The sequence below is a fragment of the Balaenoptera musculus genome, chromosome 1 (genome assembly GCF_009873245.2).
Source record: "Balaenoptera musculus isolate JJ_BM4_2016_0621 chromosome 1, mBalMus1.pri.v3, whole genome shotgun sequence".
NCBI lineage: Eukaryota > Metazoa > Chordata > Mammalia > Artiodactyla > Balaenopteridae > Balaenoptera > Balaenoptera musculus.
In genome coordinates this window covers 102,020,341-102,042,589 of record NC_045785.1, presented here as the reverse complement: position 1 = coordinate 102,042,589, position 22,249 = coordinate 102,020,341, and the positions used below count along the sequence as shown (strand labels likewise).

Below are 22,249 nucleotides of genomic sequence, written 5' to 3'. Positions count from 1 at the left end.
GTGTGACTGCCTTAATTCCGCTTTCCCAGATGAATGAGAATCCATTCCAACAGGTCTATATTCAAGGCTGGGGAATAATGGGGGGAAAGGTATGGGGCTTGTGAGCCTTGGATCAGGAATATCCAAATTAGCTGAATGACTTTAAAACAAAGTAATTAAAGCGTGCTTTAACCATGTACTGAGGCGAGGTTCTCACAGTCATACCGGCTGGTACAGCCATCCCTGCAGACCTCAGTCACTGAGTCAGCAACAGGGGCCAGAAGGAATCGCTCCATGACACACCATCTCCTGGTGTAACTGCCTAGGAGTATGTCTTCTCTGACACACGGGGCCGAGACTGTGTCTAACCTCCCCCTTGTGCCCAGATCATTGCACTTAAGACATATGCATTGAATGAACAAATGAGTGACCAGGTTCCTTGTATTCAAGCAGAAGAATGTCAGAGCATTTCAGAAGAATAATGGCTAAACCTTACTATGTGCCAGGCACCATCTAAGTGCCACAGAGACACTAACACATTTAACTAAGAGTCATTCTACGAAATAGGTACTATTATTATCATCCCCATTTTACAGTTGAGAAACCAAGACATTAAATAACTTGCCCTAAGTCACACTCTAAATGGCAGACCCAGGATTTGGACTGTTTGCCCCAAGTGTCCGTGTGTTTAAACATCATGCTGGGCTCCCTCCCTAAAGAACAGGTTCTGTTCTGTTCTTGGAAATATTCAGGGATGCAGAAGGATTATGCCCATTATAAAATCCATCATCCTGAACACCAAAAAGCTGCCCTTGACTCCGGAAGAAACTTCCCCAGCTTTAATGTCAACTCAATTATTAATTTATTCTGGGCATGTTTTTTGAGCTTTCCTTGCTCCTCCATAGACACAAAGAACATCTTTCTCATAAAAACTTTTTGTATTCTTAAAAACAGGCATTAAGCCACAATTTTGACTTCTCTTGTTTATGTAAAAACTCCAATCCACTTGATTTTTCTTGCAGGACCCAGTTTTTGTTCCTTCAGTCTTTCTCTTTTTATCTCCAAACCTGCTCTAAAACATAGAAACGATCCCTGTATGTACATTCTTATTCATAAATCCCGTTATGTGGGTTTTTCCATCAGAAAACCACAGCGCCATCTTGTGTGTTCGGCTTCCGTTCAGATCTTCTCCCTCTACAACACTGTGCCTAGACAGTTTCTGCCTTCCCTTTACGTGAGTTAGTCTTCTGCACTTCAAGTTTACTTTCTACCTGAATTCGGGTCTGTGTGGTTGAATTTCATCCTCTTTGTGAATTTCTGATTTGTCACATGTGATTCTCCTCTCCCAGAGTACTGGCAACATCACCTTATTTATTTCCATCCATCTCTTCTCGGCTGCTGAAAGTAGTCACTGAAGCTGTTGAGGAGAAATCCCCTGCTGCAGTCTGCGTATAATGATACTTAAATCCACAGATAACCCAGGTGGCACCATAGTCCCTGTCCTGTGACACGGCGACACACCCAGAGAAGGAACATCCATAGTGTCCAAGTAGCAGCAGCCAGTGGCACTCTGGAGGGACTTGACTTTCTCGGCCACACATCAGGCAGCAAGAGGAATATCCCTACCTCCACCCCAACCCCTACAGTAATAGATACTGAGCGCTAAAACACAAGGCCCCATCCATCTCAAGTGTCTGTCATACAATCTCATTTGTCATATAGTTCAGAGCATAGATGGAAAAATCACCTAGGCCACCCGGATCTCTGCTGGAGAGGGCTGCAGGCCATAACGACCCTCTTCTCTACTAGCGGGGTGGCTCTGCCTTCCAGGTAACAAGGCCTGAGGGGGCCTAGTCTGAATCTTTAGTGTGATTTAGCTACAGTTAAAGAGACTACACCCACTCAAAGCAGAGCTCCTAAGAAGAGTGTGCATTTTGCCTAGAATATGTTAAATATGAGGAAGTGCAGAGAAAAACCTTTCCCAAGAGGCCCCAGGTAGCCAAACAAAGGCTAGGGTGCCTGGAGAGAGGAGAGGTGTGTTCAACAGAGGCCACAGAGAGGGGCTTAGAATGGCTGGGGCCCCCATCTAAAGAAGGAAACTTTTACAAAGAAAGAGCAGTTGCCGTACTGAATTTCTAAGTAGTGGGTGAGTTAGTTGCTTATATAGAAGGTAAATTTCAGGCCACAAATTCATCTGTGCAAGAGATACAACTTTATTTTCTAGAACTGAACCTAAATTTTACCACTGGATGGTAGAAACTGGGTCTGACAATTAATGGTCTCCCCTCCCCCACCCACCATCCCTAGGGATCCGGTGTCTTGCTGGTTCTCAGGTATGATGGGTGAAGTGTGCATCTGGTCAGAGTTACCATCATCACCTATCCATGCTGGCATCTGCAGAGAAGTCCGTCATTCTGTCTGGACTCTAGCTTTATGCCAAGGTCACCACTGGTCCCCTTCATCCCAACTGCTGGACTTCTTCAGATCTGCCCCCTCCGCTAGCCTTGTCCGTGTTCCTCAAAACCACAGAGAACTCGGTGGGGCCTCCTTACAATCTTCTCTGCCCTAGTGCTCCTGCACCAGAGGGTTCGCCAAGAAAATCTGAGGTCTTTCCATTTTCATGAGTTTTAAAACAAAGCATGAATCCCCTATACTCTGGGACTCCCTGAAACTGTGGAGTTTCTGTACATGGACACATGGGCTTGCTTTTGTGCACATGCACATGTACACACACACACACATACACACAGGCACAGAGATTATTCTCAGGGACTTGCCAGAATCTAAACTCTTTATTTCTAGCTGGGAGTGGGGAAGGGATGCTGAGGGTTTAGGCTATCCTTTCTCTTACTAAACATTCTTTCAAAATTTTTGTTTATGATATAAAGTTATCCACAGATAACCCTTTCTCATTTCTTCAAGATTCAGGCTTTCTGTGCTCTTGAAGCTGTGAGTTTGTCTTTTGAGGCTTGTCTCTGCTTTTCTTATGAATCATCCCTCCCCTGGGGGGCAATGAATGCTTCGAATTGAATAAAGGGATGGCAGTGCATGCAGGGAAATGGTGACGAGGGGAGGGAACTCTATTTACTATCTCAAATCTTTGAAACCAACTGTCAATCAGAAGCCCACTTAGTCTGAAGGTTATAGGAACTCCAGGTTGTAGAAAACTAAGGATCCAGGCTAAACGTTCTTGCTCCATAGAGCAAATGCTATGGGGAACTCTCAGGGATAGTATCAATAAATTATCAGTTTTAAGAGATGGCACAGAGCACTGAGGACCAGACAGGAGTTTCTCTGTTCTGGGGTTGCACTTTCTGACACAAGGCTGGTCAATTTTCATATGCAATTTAGCAAATGGAACTTAGCTTTCAGTTACAACCAGACACTTCCCTGTGAAACTTTCAATTTCTTTATTCAAAATGTTTATTGTTCCCTTTGAACAAGCTGCTTTGTGGCTGGAGTTCCCATCTGACTCATTTTATAGAATAATCCTATAATTGAGGGTATGCACCAAATGGCCTAAGAAACACTTGTGGAAAAACGGCACTCTGCTCTCCACATTAGAAGCCATATATGCACAGGGCTTACTCAACCTTCTTGAATCCTGCTTCAGATGGCTACGAGTTCCTGGAGATCCTGAAGCAGGTTGCTCGGGACAACACGGACAACCCTGACCTGAGCATCGTATGGATCGACCCAGATGACTTTCCTCTGGTGAGTGGCTCAGACTGGGGCCCCGTCCTTGGCCACCTTCACAGCCTCATGTTTGTGTTTAGTGTGAGACCTGGATGCACGAAGGAGGATGTGAAGTAGGAGGGGCACTTGCAGAAGCTCAGTGGCTGTCCCCACCCACTGTGGGAGATCTTAGCCCCTGGGGCAACACTGAACTTAGGGCCTGGTGCCTACACTGACATGGTTAGACTTATTTTTCTCACTCCCTGGAGGCCAGAAGTCCTTCTGCAGGGCCCACTCAAGGGTGTTGGGTGAAATTCTTCTGCCAGCAGCTCCATAGCTGCCCTTCACCCCACCACCACCCCTTGCTATAACCTCTTTCATTTTCTGGGTGGGGACCATCGCTCTGAGGCAACCTGAGTTACTAACTAATAAATGTTCAGAGATGAACATTTTGCATAGAGTTAAGAACAACCTCTGCTGGAAATTCCCTGGCAGTCCAGCGGTTAGGACTCCGCACTTCCTCTGCAGGGTGCATGGGTTCAATCCCTGGTGGGGGAACTAAGGCCCCGCAAGCCTCACGGCCAAGAAAAAAAAAAAACCCTCAGGGAGGACAGAGACCCTGCCTGTCTTGTTCAGCGTGTTCTCCCAGGTCCCTAAAGCCCAAACTCTTGCTGGGTCAGTGATCAATGGCCAGAAAGCCTTGATTATGCTTTGTTTTTGAAGAGAATAAACAGAATTTGTACAATACATGAGCCCAGTGGTAATGATAATGAGGGTAGCTAATATACTATCTGCCTAGAACTATGGTAAATTCCATGCATCATCTCATGCAGTCCTCTCCACAACCCTGTGAAGTACAGACTATTATAATCCCTATCTTACAGGTGAAAAGAATGACAGCTGGAGAGGTTAAAGCTGTAAGTGGTAGATCTACTCTTCCAACCTAGGCCTATGTGATGCCAAAGCTTGGTCTGTTAGTCAGTAGACTTTAGGTTGAGCTAACTGCTGATACTCAGTACAAGTTTAGTTATTATTAGGATATAAATGATAACTCTATTTTCTTCCAGGAATTATCATTTGTTGCATAGGTCACAACTGATCAAACTATGATTAAATAGACAAAAATGAGGGGTTTTATTGATCTCAAGGGTCCTGGAACCCAATCCTACATAGAGAATGAGTGAATCAAAGGCAGAGCATTCCATGTCACCTGAGGCCAATTTCATAATTCTGGGTAAGCGTAACAAAGTCATGGCCTTATAAGACCCTATATATTATAGCTGTTGTTTAGCTGCGGCCTGGTTGTATTTCTCGTTTACCTGAACTATTTGGTTATGCAAGCTTGCAGATGGTCTACATTTCTCCTGACCTGTTCTATATGTTTGCCTTGTTTTTTGCAAACGAGAAATCTTCAGACTATTCTGATTTCCAAGTTCCTGGCTATCCCCAGTCCCCATGAGACCATATATTTGTCTGGGAGACTTTTTTTTCTTTCTTTTCTTTTTTTTTTTTTGGCTGCGTTGGGTCTTAGTTGTGGCACGCAGGATCTACATTGAGGCATGCGGGATCTTTTCCTTGTGGCGTGCGGGCTTCTCTCCAGTTGCAGCACGCGGGCTTCTCTCTAGCGGGCTTCTCTCTAGTTGTGGCGTGCAGGTTTTTCTCTCTCTAGTTGTGGCGTGCGGGCTCCAGAGCACGCGGGCTCTGCAGTTTTGTGGCACGCGGGCTCTCTCGTTGAGGCGTGAGAGCTCAGTAGTTGTGGCACGAGGGCCCAGTTGCCCTGCAGCATGTGGGATCTTAGTTCCCCGACCAGGGATTAAACCTGCGCCCCCTGCATTGGAAGGTGGATTCTTCACCACTGGACCCTCAGGGAAATCCCATGTTTGGGAGACTTTCTACACTGAATATCTCCCGTTTCTTAGCCCCATGGCCCCTTAGTTTTTTAGTCCTGCCCCAGTCAGAGATTAGTCCACATGGAATCCAAGTCTGGCTGAATGAAGAAGCTCTCTTCTTACTCGTGTGCCCACTTACAGCACCCCACTGCATTTCCGGGCATCTCATGAGCAGAGTGGTGCAAGGTAAGGAATTTTTAAGTGAGACATTGAAAGAGAGGTGGAGGGAAATGGCTCTTTCACCACACATAAACTGTAAAAGAGCCACAAGTAACTTGGGAATCAGCTTTGGACTATCTCTGTAATATTCTTCCTTACAGCTGTAGAAGCTTTTATATTACATTCTTTCCTAGTTTGTGTTATGACATCTTTTTTTTTTTCATGTTTATTTAAAGTGCTGAACGCTGGGGCCAAGTCTTCAATTTCCTCAGTGCCCGCAGCTGTTTTGGAGACCTTTAACCAATTGTGACCTAATTACTGTGATGGGATGGCAGGTGGGTCCAGCCACAAAAAGTGGCTTTAACAGGGAATGCCTTCTGCCTGCTGTCTAATTTTATTTTTTGTTGCTACAGCTTGTTGCCTATTGGGAAAAGACTTTCAAGATTGACCTATTCAAGCCACAGATTGGAGTGGTGAATGTTACAGATGTGAGTATACCTCATGAAAGTTTGCTCGGATACCCTCAGCCTGCCCTGGTTTCTGCCATGCAGCTCAGACTATGAGATCACGTATAGGAGTCTGGCCCCATGTGAAACGGGCAGGACCCTTGGCCTTGCCAAAGCTCAGGAGACTTGCCAGTGTGGCCCAATCCTAGTCTGAGCCAGTCCCAGCCTATTGTTCCATGGTTCTCTTCCATGGGCACATTTCCTTGCTTATGGACCCAGCCCAACCTGGTTCACTGACTATTTAGAACTTTCCACACAAGTAAACTCTCCTGTATTTTCTTCCAAAGCCCAACAACAAGGTCTCTTTACGCAAGGGAACCCACACCGGGAGTTGTTATTGCTCAATGGGTGATGGGGCAGCTGTGGCCCAGAAGCCCATGGAGGCAATCACCATTGTGTGTGTGTGTGTGTGTGTGTGTGTGTGTGTGTGTATTCATGAATATATGGATATATATGATATATAGGATCTATATGAAACTTCTGGTAGGACAGCCATGAAACTACCACCAATGGCACTAGGGATGGGGTCAGGGCAGCCAGAAATACTTTTGTTTTTCACCTTGTATCCTACTGTTGTGTTTTAAAATGTTTTAACTTAAGCAGAATTTTAAATTATTATTATTAATTTAAACAGTAGTTTACAAAATAAAGAAATGTAGAATTTCCTAGGTGACTGAACATCTACCAACAGGGTATAAAAGGACATTGCTAACTGGCTATATATACATACAATAGAAAAAATATATATATATATATGCAATGGAATACACCTTTCCTTTTATGTTGCACAAACAGGATACTACACACACCATTCTGCAACTAAGCATTTGCATTTAACAGTGTGCACATATTCCTGATAAGTGTAAGTGAGCTGGAGCCCACTCAGCACAGCTGCTTGGAACCCCCTGGCCTTGCTGATCCTTCGTGCACTCACTCACTCACTCACTCACTCATTCATTCTGTCTCTGGCCGCAGGCTGACAGTGTCTGGATGGAGATTCCAGATGGTGATGACCTGCCCACAGCTGAGGAGCTGGAAGACTGGATTGAGGATGTGCTTTCTGGGAAGATAAACACTGAAGATGATGACAGCGAAGATGAAGAGGATGAAGAGGATGACGACGACAATGATGATGACGACAATGACAATTCTGACGAAGAGGATGATGATGACAGTGACGACGATGAGGACTAGCCCCCAACTCCAGATGCTTTTCATGAAAACAAAACCACAGCTACCCACCACCATGCAGACAGCACAAGGTAGCAGCAAGCAGCCCTGGTCCACGTCCAGCCAGCTCCTTTCCCTTTTCCAACATCTCTTCTCCCACTTCCTTCTCATCAGGAGATGTGCAACTCAGCAAATGCCTTTCTAAATCCAGCAATCCCACTCAGCAAGGACAGTGGGGAATTTTTCCCATGTCGACTGTCTTGATTGTCATGAAAAAGCTCTCGTGCTTTGTCAGATCATCAGTGGCCATGGCAGTGCCCGAATCTGGCAGTCTGGGGAGAGCGATCCCCTAACACCTTGACTCAGATTTACTTGTTGTCTTTGACTATGGCAGTAACAGAATTCACAGCTTGCTAACTCACAAGCATGGTGTGACCTTATAACCAGAGCCCAGGGAAGACACACAGTCCATTTAGCCCCCATGCCTACAACATCAGTTAGGATGCCTCCTAAAGCCAAGAGGATCCCTCTTAGGGAAGGCTCAGGCTTGGAAACAAGCTTATAAATCGGCTTCTCTTGGTTCTATTAAACTTATTTTAAGTGTAGGTCAGACCATTATGAACTCAGATCCAAACCTTTGCATGGCTATTGAGAAGTAGGTCTTGAAAAGCATGCGTACTGATGTCACCATCATTTCTAGTACATTAGGATACTGGGATGGGAAGTTGATGTGCTCGCTGAACTTCCCTCTAGGTGACCGTCTCGCATAGACACACAGGGGTTTGTTTTAATTCTTTCTGATGGCTTGAGGTCTCTGATTGGGTCAGCTGGCATCCTAGCCTGAGCTGGGATCCTGATACCCCCTCTCTGTTGCTCCTAGTCAGCCTTCCCATTCAGAGTCAAAGTTGGTTTATCCAGAGGGCAATTAACTCTCCATCTATCAATGCTCCCACAGTTGAACAGAACAATAATCATTAGAGTTCATAATGATACCCTGAGGTACTGAAAAAATCCCTAAGTGCCTTCCGAACTATCTAAAGGTCATATTGTGCTCGGTAGTTTTAGTGTTAAGTGTGCATTATAACGTTCTAATTTATTTTCTCAATCTTTTAACACATGTGTAAGACACTGCAAATTCTTTGAAACTAGGGCAATCCTTTATGGAATAGTAGCTAACTAACTCTGTCATTAAAGTTATATTTTGAAAATACTGAGACTATCTGGAACATCCTCTCCTGATTTTTTGTTTCTGCTCGTTCTCTCTGGGCTCCTGTTCTTCCTCTCTATTCCTTCTTTGTTTTCCTTTCTGGCCCCTCTTCCTCTGCCTGCCCTTTAGATGTTAGTCTTCCACAGTATCACTCAACTCTAACATTCTTCCAAGACAGTTTATCATCCATGCCCATCAGCTAATAACTTCCAAGTCTGGGTCTCTAACCTTGACCTCTCTCCTTAATTTTAGACTCACTCATTCGACTGCTTCTGGACATCTTGGTTTGGATGTTGCACAAGTGCTTCAGACAACATCACAAAAGCCAAACTCATTACCTTCTCCCCTAAACTTCTCCTCTCCTCTTCTTGGAGCCCCAGTTCAAATGATTAGTATCACCATCTGTCCAATTGCCTGGGTGGTCTGAAGGGGTCCCCTTCCCGTCTGCTCCCATGGCATTTTGTGCATACCCCAAATCCTGGCACTCATCATTTAAATTGTAGCACATATTTGTATGTCTGTCCTTTCACTAAAACATAGGCTCCTTGGAGACAAGGAATTTATTTACTATTGTATCCCCAACACCTAGCACTTTGCTCAGCATGAAGTAGATACTCATTTATTGAACTGATGGGTGAATAATTGTTTGATTGGCACTGTTGGATCACAGTGCTTCCAAGGCCTCCTTATTTTTATCCCTTTGCCTCACAAAACAAGGTAGACACTTCCCAAGCTGGGCTATGTTGCCATCCAGACAGGCCCAAATAAGTTCTTGGGGAGGTGAGTGTTCAAAGTGATCTTTGAAGCTAACCTTTCAAATAGCCAAGGAATGTGCTCTGTCATGAAAGTGGTCTATTTCCCAGCCCAGGAAAATTCCCTGCTTCTTACAGGCCTAAGTAATATGCATTAAGTTTAAATCATGCTATGCTGCTCCTGTGCTAGAAGCACTGAGTGTTAAACTAGTACTATCCGTAAGTAGTAGTGCTGTTTAGTTATTGGTCTAAAACTTTTTCAGCTGATATTTATTGAATGTTTGGTATGTGCCCGGAGCACTATGCTATATGCTTCACATGTATTATCTCGTTTAATCCTTACGAAGATCTTATGAGTTTTGTTATTTTCCCCATTTTACAGATGAGGAAACTGAATGAGGCCCAGAGGCCTCGAGTAATTTTCCCAGGGTCACACAAATACTTTAAAGGAGTGTAAATGTAACCCCATTTTTACACTTAAGTCAAGGATTTAAACTATATTTAATTCCTTAAATTAAGCAATCAAAGGATTCCATTTCCTTTCTTCAGATGGTATCCCAAGATGGACTCAAGTGAATTTCTCATAATCCTTTTTACTGCTTAAGCCAAGATGCCCTTTTCCCTTTCATTCTGGAGGCAAGTAATCAATTATACAGTACTAGAAATGTAGGCTAATTAGAACTGTGAGATCTGGCCATCCTGCTAGAAAACAAAATAAAACAAAAAATCATTGTGTTATCAAGAATGCACAATCATTTAAATATATTTCTTTAGAATATCATCTCATAGTTGAAATGAGCTTGTCTTTTCTGTAACAAGGTTGTGTACTGTCCAGGCCCTAGTTTGTATTGCCCAGATAGCCCTTTCTGTTAATGATGTCACCAGTCATAGGTCATTATCAAATAGCTTTTGATCAATAATCCCTGCTACATCCAGACACACACATCCCTTGAGTGGGTCCTATGGCCTCTCTTCGAACTTCCCACTCTCCCCAGGGCTCCTCAACCCTGCTCAGTGAGCATCAGAATCATGTCTGAGCTTATTTTAGAAAACACAGACTCCTGTCACCAGCCCAGACTTACTGATATACCGTCTCCAGAGTTGGGGCCTGACCCTCTCCATTTTAACAAGAGTCACTGGGGATGGAGGCAAGTCAGCACTGACCACTGCTCTTCCCACACCCCCCAGTCATCTCATCCAGCCTACGGCTTCCAACTCTATCTGTCTCTAGCCAGGCCTCTCCTGAGTTCCAAGCCCCTCGCTCCAGCCGTCTCCCCTGGACAGCATCACTGGGATGTCCCATAGGCACCTTAGACCAACACAGCTTTGGGGCTTTAAGGGGGGGGTGCCCTTAAAAAGTATTGATAGCTCTCTTTTCCTGACTGAGATCTGAACCACCTGAGAAATTAGCTCCATAAGTCAGCAGTCCAAAATATCACCCTGATTACAGAGAAGCAGTAATTTGGAGACTAGAGATTAGGAGAATGGGCTTCCCAGTTTCCAGCCTTCAAGTGCAGGTCATCCAGGTGTGCAGAGAGGACCAGTGCTCTCAGCACTCAAGGATGGAGAGGCAGGAGAAAAGGAGTGGACCCCTCACACTAACTGCACCCTAAGAACTTCACTCTAAGAAGCATGGACAAATGGCTACCGCCCATTAACCAGGTAACTTACTCCGTCTCAGGACGGGAACAAGGACTGGACAAAAGGCCAGCAATGTTTTGGGGAACGTCCTTCACAGAAGCAGAGGAGTGGGGAAGACATCCCCCTCTGACAATGTCCCAGCCAGAAACCTTAGAGCCATTCTGTTGTCTCCCACTTCCGCATCCAATAGGGAGCAAGTCCTGTCCTCTTCTCTTCACTCGCTCTTACTGTGTAATTGAGGATTTACAATCTCTCAGCTGGGTGACCACAAGTTTCTGACTGTACTTGCATCTCCAGCCCTGCACACTGCAATCAAATGATCTTTTGAAAATGAAAAACTGATCATGTCACACACATGCTTAGAATTCTTCGGTGGTTCTCTATTCCTAATAGGTGCTTAAAATTTGTTGTTGTTGTTGTTTTTAAAGATTATGAGGCCAAAGACCAAGTAATGAATGGAAAGTTTTCTGACGGCCAAACGTGGAGTCTAGACTGTGGGGCATGAGGTTGGGGAGGAACAATGAGGTAGGGCTTGTAAAACTAAAAGTCCTTGAAGAATCTCTCCTCCACAAGAGGAAAGCGAAGTCTGAGTAGTGTTGATGCTGGGGCTATCTGGGCTCAGGGATGAGAAGAGCACTGGCCTAGCTGGGGTGATCCATGCTGCAAAGGTGGAGCGCCATCTTGGAATGATGGCGACCAAATGCCTCACCTTGATTATAGCACCCAGTTGTTACTTAAGCAGAAGTGGGGTCAGTACCACTGCCAACGAGCTAAGGGATCAGGACCAGCTTTGTCCTGGGGTAAAAACTGATTTCCTTTACAGGACACCGGCGGTCTATGTGAAGTGTCTCTCATCTACCTTCCATCCTCAATGTCTCATGACACCTGCCAACCATCTGCCCCTTTGCCCCTCTACTCTTAGAACCTGAAGTTGGCCAAAGCTGCCTGGCTGTTTAACACCGCCAAGTCTTGGCTTATGCTGTTCCATCTACTGGAAAGCCTGTCCTTCCCCATCTGTGCCTGCCTGGCAAACTCCCATAGAGATACACTCTGTGACACTTCCAGTCACGCCCCAGGCAAATCGACCACCTCCTCTGCTGAGGCCTCGCTGCACCCCGTGGAGGCCTCTTACAGAACCTGCAATGTATTGTACTTTTAAGTGTGTGTCTCCCCACCCCAACCCCCCTGCCATTAGTCTGAAAGCAACCTTAGGGAAAAGACTTTGGCTGATTCTATTGTATCCTCAGTGCCTAAACCAGGATTGGTACTTAATTTTTTCTTTTTCTTTTTAATTTTGTTTTTTTATACAGCAGGTTCTTATTAGTTATTCATTCTATACACATCAGTGTATACATGTCAATCCCAATCTCCCAATTCATCCCAGCACCACCCCCACTGCCTGCCACTTTCCCACCTTGGTGTCCATACATTTGTTCTCTACATCTGTGTCTCAATTTCTGCCCCGCAAACTGGTTCACCTGTACCATTTTTCTAGGTTCCACATATATGCGTTAATATGCGATATTTGTTTTTCTCTTTCTGACTTACTTCACTCTGTATGACAGTCTCTAGATTCATCCACATCTCTACAAATGACCCAGTTTCGTTCCTTTTTATGGCTGAGTAATATTCCATTGTATATATGTACCACATCTTCATTCATTCGTCTGTCGATGGGCATTTAGGTTGCTTCTGTGACCTGGCTACTGTAAATAGTGCTGCAATGAACACTGGCGTGCATGTGTCCTTTTGAATTATGGTTTTCTCAGGGTATATGCCCAGTAGTGGGATTGCTGGGTCATATGGTAATTCTATTTTTAGTTTTTTAAGGAACCTCCATACTGTTCTCCATAGTGGCTATATCAATTTACATTCCCAACAACAGTGCAAGAGGGTTCCCTTTTCTTCACACCCTCTCCAGCATTTGTTGTTTGTAGATTTTCTGATGAAGCCCATTCTAACTGGTGTGAGGTGATACCTCATTGTAGTTTTGATTTGCATTTCTCTAATAATTAGTGATGTTGAGCAGCTTTTCATGTGCTTCTAGGCCATCTGTATGTCCTCTTTGGAGAAATGTCTATTTAGGTCTTCTGCCCATTTTTGGATTGTGTTGTTTGTTTTTTTAATAATGAGCTGCATGAGCTGTTTCTATATTTTGGAGATTAATCCTTTGTCTGTTGATTCATTTGCAAATATCTTCCCCCATTCTGAGGGTTGTCTTTTCGTCTTGTTTGTAGTTTCCTTTGTTTTGCAAAAACTTTTAAATTTCATTAGGAGCCACTTGTTTATTTTTGTTTTTATTTCCATTACTCTAGGAGGTGGATCAAAAAAGATCTTGCTGTGATTTATGTCAAAGAGTGTTCTTCCTATGTTTTCCTCTAAGAGTTTTATAGTATCCGGTCTTACATTTAGGTCTCTAATCCATTTTGAGTTTATTTTTGTGTATGGTGTCAGGAAGTGTTCTAATTTCATTCTTTTACATGTAGCTGTTCAGTTTTCCCAGCACCACTTATTGAAGAGACTGTCTTTTCTCTGTTGTATGTCCTTGCCTTCTTTGTCATAGATTAGTTAACCATAGGTGTGTGGGTTTATCTCTGGGCTTTCTATCCTATTCCATTGATCTATGTTTCTGTTTTTGTGCCAGTACCATATTGTCTTGATTACTGTAGATTTGTAGTATAGTCTGAAGTCAGGGAGTCTGATTCCTCCAGTTCCATTGTTTTCCCTCAAGACTGCTTTGGCTATTTGGGGTCTTTTGTGGTCTCCGTACAAATTTTAAGATTTTTTGTTCTAGTTCTGTAAAAAATGCCATTGGTAATTTGATAGGGATTGCATTGAATCTGTAGATTGCTTTGGGTAGTATAGTCATTTTCACAATATTGATTCTTCCAATCCAAGAACATGGTATATCTCTCCATCTGTTTGTATGATCTTTAATTTCTTTCAAAGGTGTCTTATAGTTTTCTGCATACAGGTCTTTAGTCTCCCTAGGTAGGTTTATTTCTAGGTATTTTATTCTTTTTCTTGCAATGGTAAATGGGAGTGTTTCCTTAATTTCTCTTTCAGATTTTTCATCATTAGTGTATAGGAATGCAAGAGATTTCTGTGCATTAATTTTGTATCCTGCAACTTTACCAAATTCATTGATTAGCTCTAGTAATTTTCTGGTGGCATCTTTAGGATCCTCTATGTATAATATCATGTCATCTGAAAACAGTGACAGTTTTAGTTCTTCTTTTCCAATTTGTATTCCTTTTATTTCTTTTTCTTCTCTGATTGCCATGGCTAGGACTTCCAAAACTATGTTGAATAATAGTGGAGAGAGTGGACATCCTTGTCTTGTTCCTGATCTTAAGGAAATGCTTTCAGTTTTTCATCATTGAGAATGATGTTTGCTGTGGGTTTGTTGTATATGGCCTTTATTATGTTGAGGTAGGTTCCCTCTATGCCCACTTTCTGGAGAGTTTTTATCAGAAATGGGTGTTGAATTTTGTCAAAAGCTTTTTCTGCATCTATTGAGATGATCATATGGTTTTTATTCTTCAATTTGTTAATATGGTGTATCACATTGATTGATTTGCGTATATTGAAGAATCCTTGCATCGCTGGGATAAATCCCACTTGATCATGGTGTATGATCCTTTTAATGTGTTGTTGGATTCTGTTTCCTGGTATTTCGTTGAGGATTTTTGCATCTATATTCATCAGTGATATTGGTCTGTAATTTTCTTTTTTTGTATTATCTTTGTCTGCTTTTGCTATCAGGGTGATGGTGGCCTCATAGAATGTGTTTGGGAGTGTTCCTCCTCTGCAATTTTTTGGAAGAGTTTGAGAAGGATGGGTGCTAGCTCTTCTCTAAATGTTGATAGAATTCACCTTTGAAGCCATCTGGTCCTGGACTTCTGTTTGTTGGAAGATTTTTAATCACAGTTTCAATTTCATTACTTGTGATTGGTCTGTTCATATTTTCTATTTCTTCCTGGTTCAGTCTTGGAAGGTTATACCTTTCTAAGAATTTGTCCATTTCTTCCAGGTTGTCCATTTTATTGGCATAGAGTTGTTTGTGGTAGTCTCTTGGGATGCTTTGTATTTCTGCAGTGTCCATTGTAACTTCTCCTTTTTCATTTCTAATTTTATTGATTTGAGTCCTCTCCCTCTTTTTCTTGATGAGTCTGGCTAATGGTTTATCAATTTTGTTTATCTTCTCAAAGAATCAGCTTTTAATTTTATTGATCTTTGCTATTGTTTTCTTTGTTTCTATTTCATTTTTTTTAAATTAATTAATTAATTTTATTTATTTATTTATTTTTTGGCTGTGTTGGGTCTTCGTTTCTGTGTGAGGGCTTTCTCTAGTTGCGGCGAGCGGGGGCCACTCTTCATCGCGGTGCGCGGGCCTCTCACTGTCGCGGCCTCTCTTGTTGCGGAGCACAGGCTCCAGACGCGCAGGCTCAGTAGTTGTAGCTCACGGGCCCAGTTGCCCCGCGGCATGTGGGATCTTCCCAGACCAGGGCTCGAACCCGTGTCCCCTGCATTGGCAGGCAGATTCTCAACCACTGCGCCACCAGGGAAGCCCTCTATTTCATTTATTTCTGCTCTGATCTTTGTGATTTCTTTCATTCTGCTAACTTTGGGTTTGTTTGTTTTTCTTACTCTAGTTCCTTTAGGTGTAAGGGTAGATTGTTTATTTGAGATTTTTTCTTGTTTCTTGAAGTAGGCTTGTATAGCTACAGTCTGAATGTGTCGCTAGGTCTGAAGTGGGTCTCTTGTAGACAGCATATATATGGGTCTTGTTTCTGTATCCATTCAGCAAGCCTGTGTCTTTTGGTTGGAGCATTTAATCCTTTCACGTTTAAGGTAATTATCGATATGTGTGTTCCTATGACCATTTTCTTAATTGTTTTGGGTTTGTTTTTGTAGGTCCTTTTCTTCTCTTGTGTTTCCCACTTTGAGAAGTTCCTTTAGCATTTGTTGTAGAGCTGGTTTGGTGGTGCTGAATTCTCTTAGCTTTTGCTTGTCTGTAAAGCTTTTGATTTCTCCATTAAATCTGAATAAGATCCGTGCCAGGTAGAGTAATCTTTGTTGTAGGTTCTTCCCTTTCATCACTTTAAATATTTCATGCCACTCCCTTCTGGCTTGTAGAGTTTCTGCTGAGAAATCAGCTGTTAACCTTATGGGAGTTCCCTTGTATGTTATTTGTCGTTTTTCCCTTGCTGCTTTCAATAATTTTTCTTTGTCTTTAATTTTTGCCAATTTGATTACTATGTGTCTCAGCGTGTTTCTCCTGGGGTTTATCCTGTATGGGACTCTCTGCACTTCCTGGACTTGGGTGGCTATTTCCTTTCCCATGTTAGGGAAGTTTTCGACTATAATCTCTTCAAATATTTTCTCGGGTCCTTTCTCTCTCTCTTCTCCTTCTGGGATCCCTATAATGCGAATGTTGTTGCATTTAATGGTGTCCCAGAGGTCTCCTAGGCTGTGTTCATTTCTTTTCATTCTTTTTTCTTTATTCTGTTCCACAGCAGTGAATCCCACCATTTTGTCTTCCAGGTCACTTATCCGTTCTTCTGCCTCAGTTATTCTGCTATTGATTCCTTCTAGTGTAGTTTTCATTTCAGTTATTGTGTTGGTCATCTCTGTTTGTTTGTTCTTTAATTCTTCTAGATCTTTGTTAAACATTTCTTGCATCTTCTATATCTTTGCCTCCATTCTTTTTCTGAGGTCCTGGATCATCTTCACTATCATTATTCTGAATTCTTTTTCTGGAAGGTTGCCTATCTCCACTTCATTTAGTTGTTTTTCTGGGGTTTTATCTTGTTCCTTCATTTGGTACGTAGTCCTCTGCCTTTTCATTTTGTCTGTCTCTCTGTGAATGTGGTTTTCATTTCACAGGCTGCAGGATTGTAGTTCTTCTTGCTTCTGCTGTCTGCCCTCTGGTGGATGAGGCTATCTAAGAGGCTTGTGCAAGTTTCCTGATGGGAGGGACTGGTGGTGGGTAGAGCTGGCTGTTGCTTTGGTGGGCAGAGCTCAGTAAAACTTTAATCCATTTGTCTGCTGATGGGTGGGGCTGGGTTCCCTCCCTGTTGGTTGTTTGCCTTGAGGCAACCCAGCACTGGAGCCTACCTGGCTCTTTGGTGAGGCTAATGGCATACTCTGGGAGGGCTCATGCCAAGGAGTACTTCCCAGAACTTCTGCTGCCAGTGTCCTTGTCCCCACGGTGAGCCACAGCCACACCCTGCCTCTGCAGTAGACCCTCTAACACTAGCAGGTAGGTCTGGTTCAGTCTCCTATGGGGTCACTGCTCTTTCCCCCTGGTTCCTGATGTGTATACTACTTTGTGTGTGCCCTCCAAGAGTGGAGTCTCTGTTTCCCCAGTCCTGTCGAAGTCCTGCATACAAATCCCACTAGTCTTCAAAGTGTGATTCTCTAGGAATTCCTCCTCCCATTGCCGGAACTCCAGATTGGGAAGACTGACGTGGGGTTCAGAACCTTCACTCCAGTGGGTGGACTTCTGTGGTATAAGTGTTCTCCAATTTGTGAGTCACCCACCCAGCAGTTATGGGATTTGATTTTATTGTGATTGCACCCCTCGTACCATCTCATTGTGGCTTCTCCTTTGTCTTTGGATATGGGGTATCATTTTGGTGAGTTCCAGTGTCTTCCTTTCAATGATTGTTCAGCAGTTAGTTATGATTCTGGTGTTCTTGCAAGAGAGAGTGAGAGCACGTCCTTCTACTCCGCCATCTTGAACCAATCTCAGTGATCTCGTACTTAATCTTGTTTGACTAAATAGTCTCTAAGCCCCAATGCAAAGTTAATTTAACAACTATTAGCACCATTAAGAATGTGCTATTGATTTTTGAAAGTCTATCTTATCCCAAGAAGTTTTTGGCAACATGGTGTCATCTGTTCAGATTTGCTAAGGATAGCCAATTGCTGAAGAAATAGGAAGACTATCTCCTTGGCTCAGTAAGAAGGTTTCCAATGGGGGATGTTCTCTTTCCTCAGGTTAGCAAAGTCCCCCAGCAATATAGCCATCATGATGGGAAGCAAAGCAGCATGGGGATGATAGCAGAGGTCCCAGGCCCCATTCTCTGGGCATGGAATGACCACAGCCACCTAAGTGTCCATGCATTTATTTTAATGCACCTGCAGACCCAAATGGTTGCAAGGTGAATTAAGGACCTTTTTCAAATTAATGTGGTATTTCATCAATCAGAACTCTTTGGAGTAGTGATGACTAGAATTCTTAATGATCACCCTAGTCACAGATGATTAGGTTACACCCAGTAGTTTTAGCATTGAGTGTGCTGCCATGTTCTCATTCATTCATTCACTCATTCCAATATTCAGTCAAGGGAACGATAAAGCTGGTTACCACATGTGGATCACAGAAGGCAAAACTGAGTGGGTAAGATGGGAGAGCTGAGCAAGGAGCTAGAAAAGGAAAAATGTTTAAAGCCCCTGTGTCAGTTCTACAAATGCATCATCATTTTGTCTGAGACATTATGAATTCTCAGAACCGCAGAAACACGTTCAGATGTAAATATAGAGAACACATCCAGAAGGCAAATACAGTTTTGATTTTCCACGTCAGCATTAGCCTGCGTAACTAGAAGATGCTGCATGACACCAGTAGGGAATTACCAAATCTCTCTTGTGCAGGGATACTGCCCATTCCCACACTACTACTGGTGGGTCTTGTCTCTGGCACTGGGCAAGCAGGCAGTGGCTGTAGCTGATGCCATCCTGATATCCCTCACTCCATTTCCATAATCTCATGGTTTATCATCTGACATTCTCAAAACTCTTCCAAAATTCTATATCTGTATTATGGGTAATGAATGAAAAAGAGAAGTCTTGGTTTATGTTTGCATACACTTTTAATCTTTTCTCTAGTAGGTTTTGCTTGTGCAGGTGTAAATTGTGCCCATCTTGGCCCAGAGAAACAGAGTTTGTCAGTAATCTATACAATGAATATCATCAAGTCAATTACTTTCTCTGATCTTTATCCATGCAACAGGTAAGAATCTGACTGTGTGCTACCAGCTTCAGTAAGGATAGCTGAGAGTAGCAGAAGGCAAGCTCCAATATTTCTTTGTCAAATAATCAAGTTCCCTTTAAATAGACCTATCGAAAATAAGTCAATAATTTAAACTGAATTAGCAAGCCATTTGCAAAAACAATCCAACATTCACCCTCCTCACAGTTCCAGGGTCTGACATTTTCCTCCCTCCTTACTTGACTCAAAGATCTTTTTTCACTTGCTGATTTACTCAAAAGGTCTGTTTCACCTCCAAGTTTTAGAGCCTAAGAATTTAATTTTCAGTAATCTATTCATTTAAAACATTCTCTTGACCATAAAATGATTGCAACCTGTAGTTTTTCTTACAATGGCAATTCCACTTTCCCATTCAATCTATCATTACAATTATCTTGGTTTTCAGAGAAACTTGACAGGTTATATTTAAGAGGGTATCAAAATTATTTCAAGAGTGAAGATGTTCCTTAAAAAGTAGAAAACACTTATGATTACCAAAGGGGAAGGGGGGAGGGATAAATTAGGAGTTTCGGATTAACATATACACACTACTATATATGAAATATATAGATAGCCAACAAGGACCTACTGTATAGCACAGGGCACTATACTCAGTATTTTGTAATAACCTATAAGGGAAAATAACCTGAAAAAAATATGTATAACTGAATCACTTTGCTGTATACCTGAAACTAACACAACATTGTACATCAACTATAGTTCAATAAAAAAATAAATAAAATAAAAAGTAAAACTTTTTAGATTAAAGTAATCACATGAAAAAAAGTAACAAAATGTAACTTGGGATTTCAGTTTATTTTCTGAGTTTTACAGTATAAAAAATGTAACACGTAAAATGTTTTACAATTAATTGGAATGGGGGACCCAAAAGAGAACAAAATAACTTGGATGCCAGGTACACTATGCCCCTCATAGACTCTAACATTGTTACTGATGTTACAATGAAAAGAGGCTTCACTGCATACATCTTATGAATATACGTAAATGTACTTGGGCAGATGGTTGCTGGTAGTGTAATTCATTCATTCACATGTTTGCAATGTCTCAATACAGCCCACCACCCAGTTTATGCAGGAAGTCACACTCAGACTTTGTCATACATATCTAGTGATTGTGCATTTTGCTAACCAGCAAAACTTCCCCTTCTGGTTACAAAGTGCAGTATTAACTAATAAGGGAAAATGCAAAAGACCCCTGGCCACATCTTTGCACAAACAGTTATGGCCCCATCAGATAGAGACAGATGGTTTTGTCACTGAAGTTGCTGGGTTGATACTGGATTCTAAATCCAGAAATGTAAAGTTCTTTCAACACAAAAGCTACGGTCAAATAAACTTCCCTTGAGTAAGACCTGGCCCAAGCCTCTCTGGTCTTCTCCCAAGCATCTTTGTTGAGGAAGTGGTCATCACAACACGAGTTAATTCACCACCCCAGTGAGCCAGTATCCACCACTGCCCTCATCCTGGCTGGTGTCCTGCACTCCATGCAATAGTTGTCATAAACAACTGCTTGGAAATCAAATTTTGTTAAACATGTCACAATTTAGGAGTCCCAGAGGACTTTGCTATTTAGTTAAAGCCTACTGTGAATCCATTATAAAAATAAGGACTTATCAGCAAAGTGTGGATTTTTTTTTTAGAATGATGATCAACACTAAGTGAATATTCCATTATTTCTATAACTGAGGGGCGCTGGCAAATGGAAAGCGACCGCCACCTCTCTCCACCTGGCCCCTGGAATGGTGATGGTGTATAACTGTTTAAATTCCCTACAACATGAATTGAACTAGACTTGACACCTGCAGATCAGATGCCCGTGTCCTACTACTAATTCCCTGAGCAAGAGTCTCTGGTCCTCAGACATGAAGCTTTCCCAAGGTGAGGGCTTTTGGGGGTTTAAAAACTCCTAAAGGATGACCTCCTTCAGAATGAAAGCTCATGTCCACAAGGGAAAGCTCAGATAAATACAAGCAAATACAAAACCAGACACTGCACATTCAAATATTTTTATCCAAGTATTATTTCAGTGCCAAAAGAAGTGCCAAAGACACTCAAGATAAAAGCCTGGGAATTGGTCACATTTGTCCCCAAGGCTTAAGAGTGTTTTTATCCCACTAAAACAAGGACAAAACACTGATGTTTTCAAGCTGAGAGACATATCAATTGTAGATTCCTGGCGCCATATTGGGAGTAACATTTCACAGTGCTGCTTTAGGTGTCAGAAATCTGTTGTTGTGTTGGGGAGACTCTAACTAAAACAACCCACTGAAGACATTTATGTTACAGGTGAAACAAAACAAATTGGGTTATCTAAGTAGAAATGGGACAGGCCTGGTAAAAGGGACACAGAGTACTAAAACCTAATTTTATTCAGTAGTTATACATTCCCTATTTACCCTCTGAAAATGTGTCCTACTCATTCCTAACAAGCAGCAATGCTGAGAGGTGTGTCATCTTTCCTTTCCTATCCTCTACTGAAAGCAAACAGCAGGAGAGAAGGTAGTTTATGCACAACTAAACCAAAACCTCAAGACATTGGAATAGAGAAAAAGTGTGCCCAGAGTCCTGTTTTATGTCTGGTGATTAAAATTCTAAAGGGCAAATGTGGGGAAAACAGTGGGATGCAAAGTGCTTGCTGAGAACATGAAGTCAAGGATGGAGGCCAGGGGCTCCAGTCCCAAACCTCCCTAGGCTGGGCTGCAGGCTGTCCCTCTCCCACCCCAACCAGTGGAAGCTGTTGGGGCATAATGTTGACAGAGCACCAGGAAGAGGCCTCCTCAGGTCAGAAGGAGGCCAGGTCAGCCCCTGCACACCTCCCCAAGGTGCACACCTGTCCAAGCCAGCAGGGTGGGAGTGGAGGGGGAGAGGGGCAGAAGCAAAGGGAGGCTGCCAGAACAAACAGCACCTGAGTCCTACAGCAGGTGCAGCGCTAGCAGGGCTGGTTTTCCTAAGGGAAGGAGGATTCTCAAGTTCTTTCCATCAAAATTCCTGAGAAATCTGCCAGCACGGCGGAGCAGCTTTCCCTGGAGCCACAGCTCTGGTGCAAACCCGAGGTCAAAGAACAGATGTGATTCCACCTCCAACAAACCCCCAATCCCAGGTTTTGATTCAAGGTTAAGTATCCTCAGGTCTCTCCTCCACATCCAGAAAATACCAAATTATTTAGGTAACACTTCAAGGTACAGTGACTGAGGGATTGGAATCAAACATTAG

General features: G+C 42.8%; 1 protein-coding gene across 1 annotated transcript in view; it reads left to right on the top strand.

Moving 5' to 3' along the window:
- The window catches only part of CASQ2 (calsequestrin 2), a 64,389-nt gene extending 55,789 nt beyond the window's left edge, over positions 1-8,600 (top strand). The window contains exons 9-11 of the mRNA XM_036829728.1: positions 3,593-3,693; positions 6,116-6,190; positions 7,184-8,600. Coding sequence (XP_036685623.1) covers positions 3,593-3,693; positions 6,116-6,190; positions 7,184-7,402 — 395 coding nt within the window. The 3' untranslated portion in view covers positions 7,403-8,600. The remainder of the gene's footprint in view (positions 1-3,592; positions 3,694-6,115; positions 6,191-7,183) is intronic.
- Positions 8,601-22,249: the final 13,649 nt, after the last annotated feature.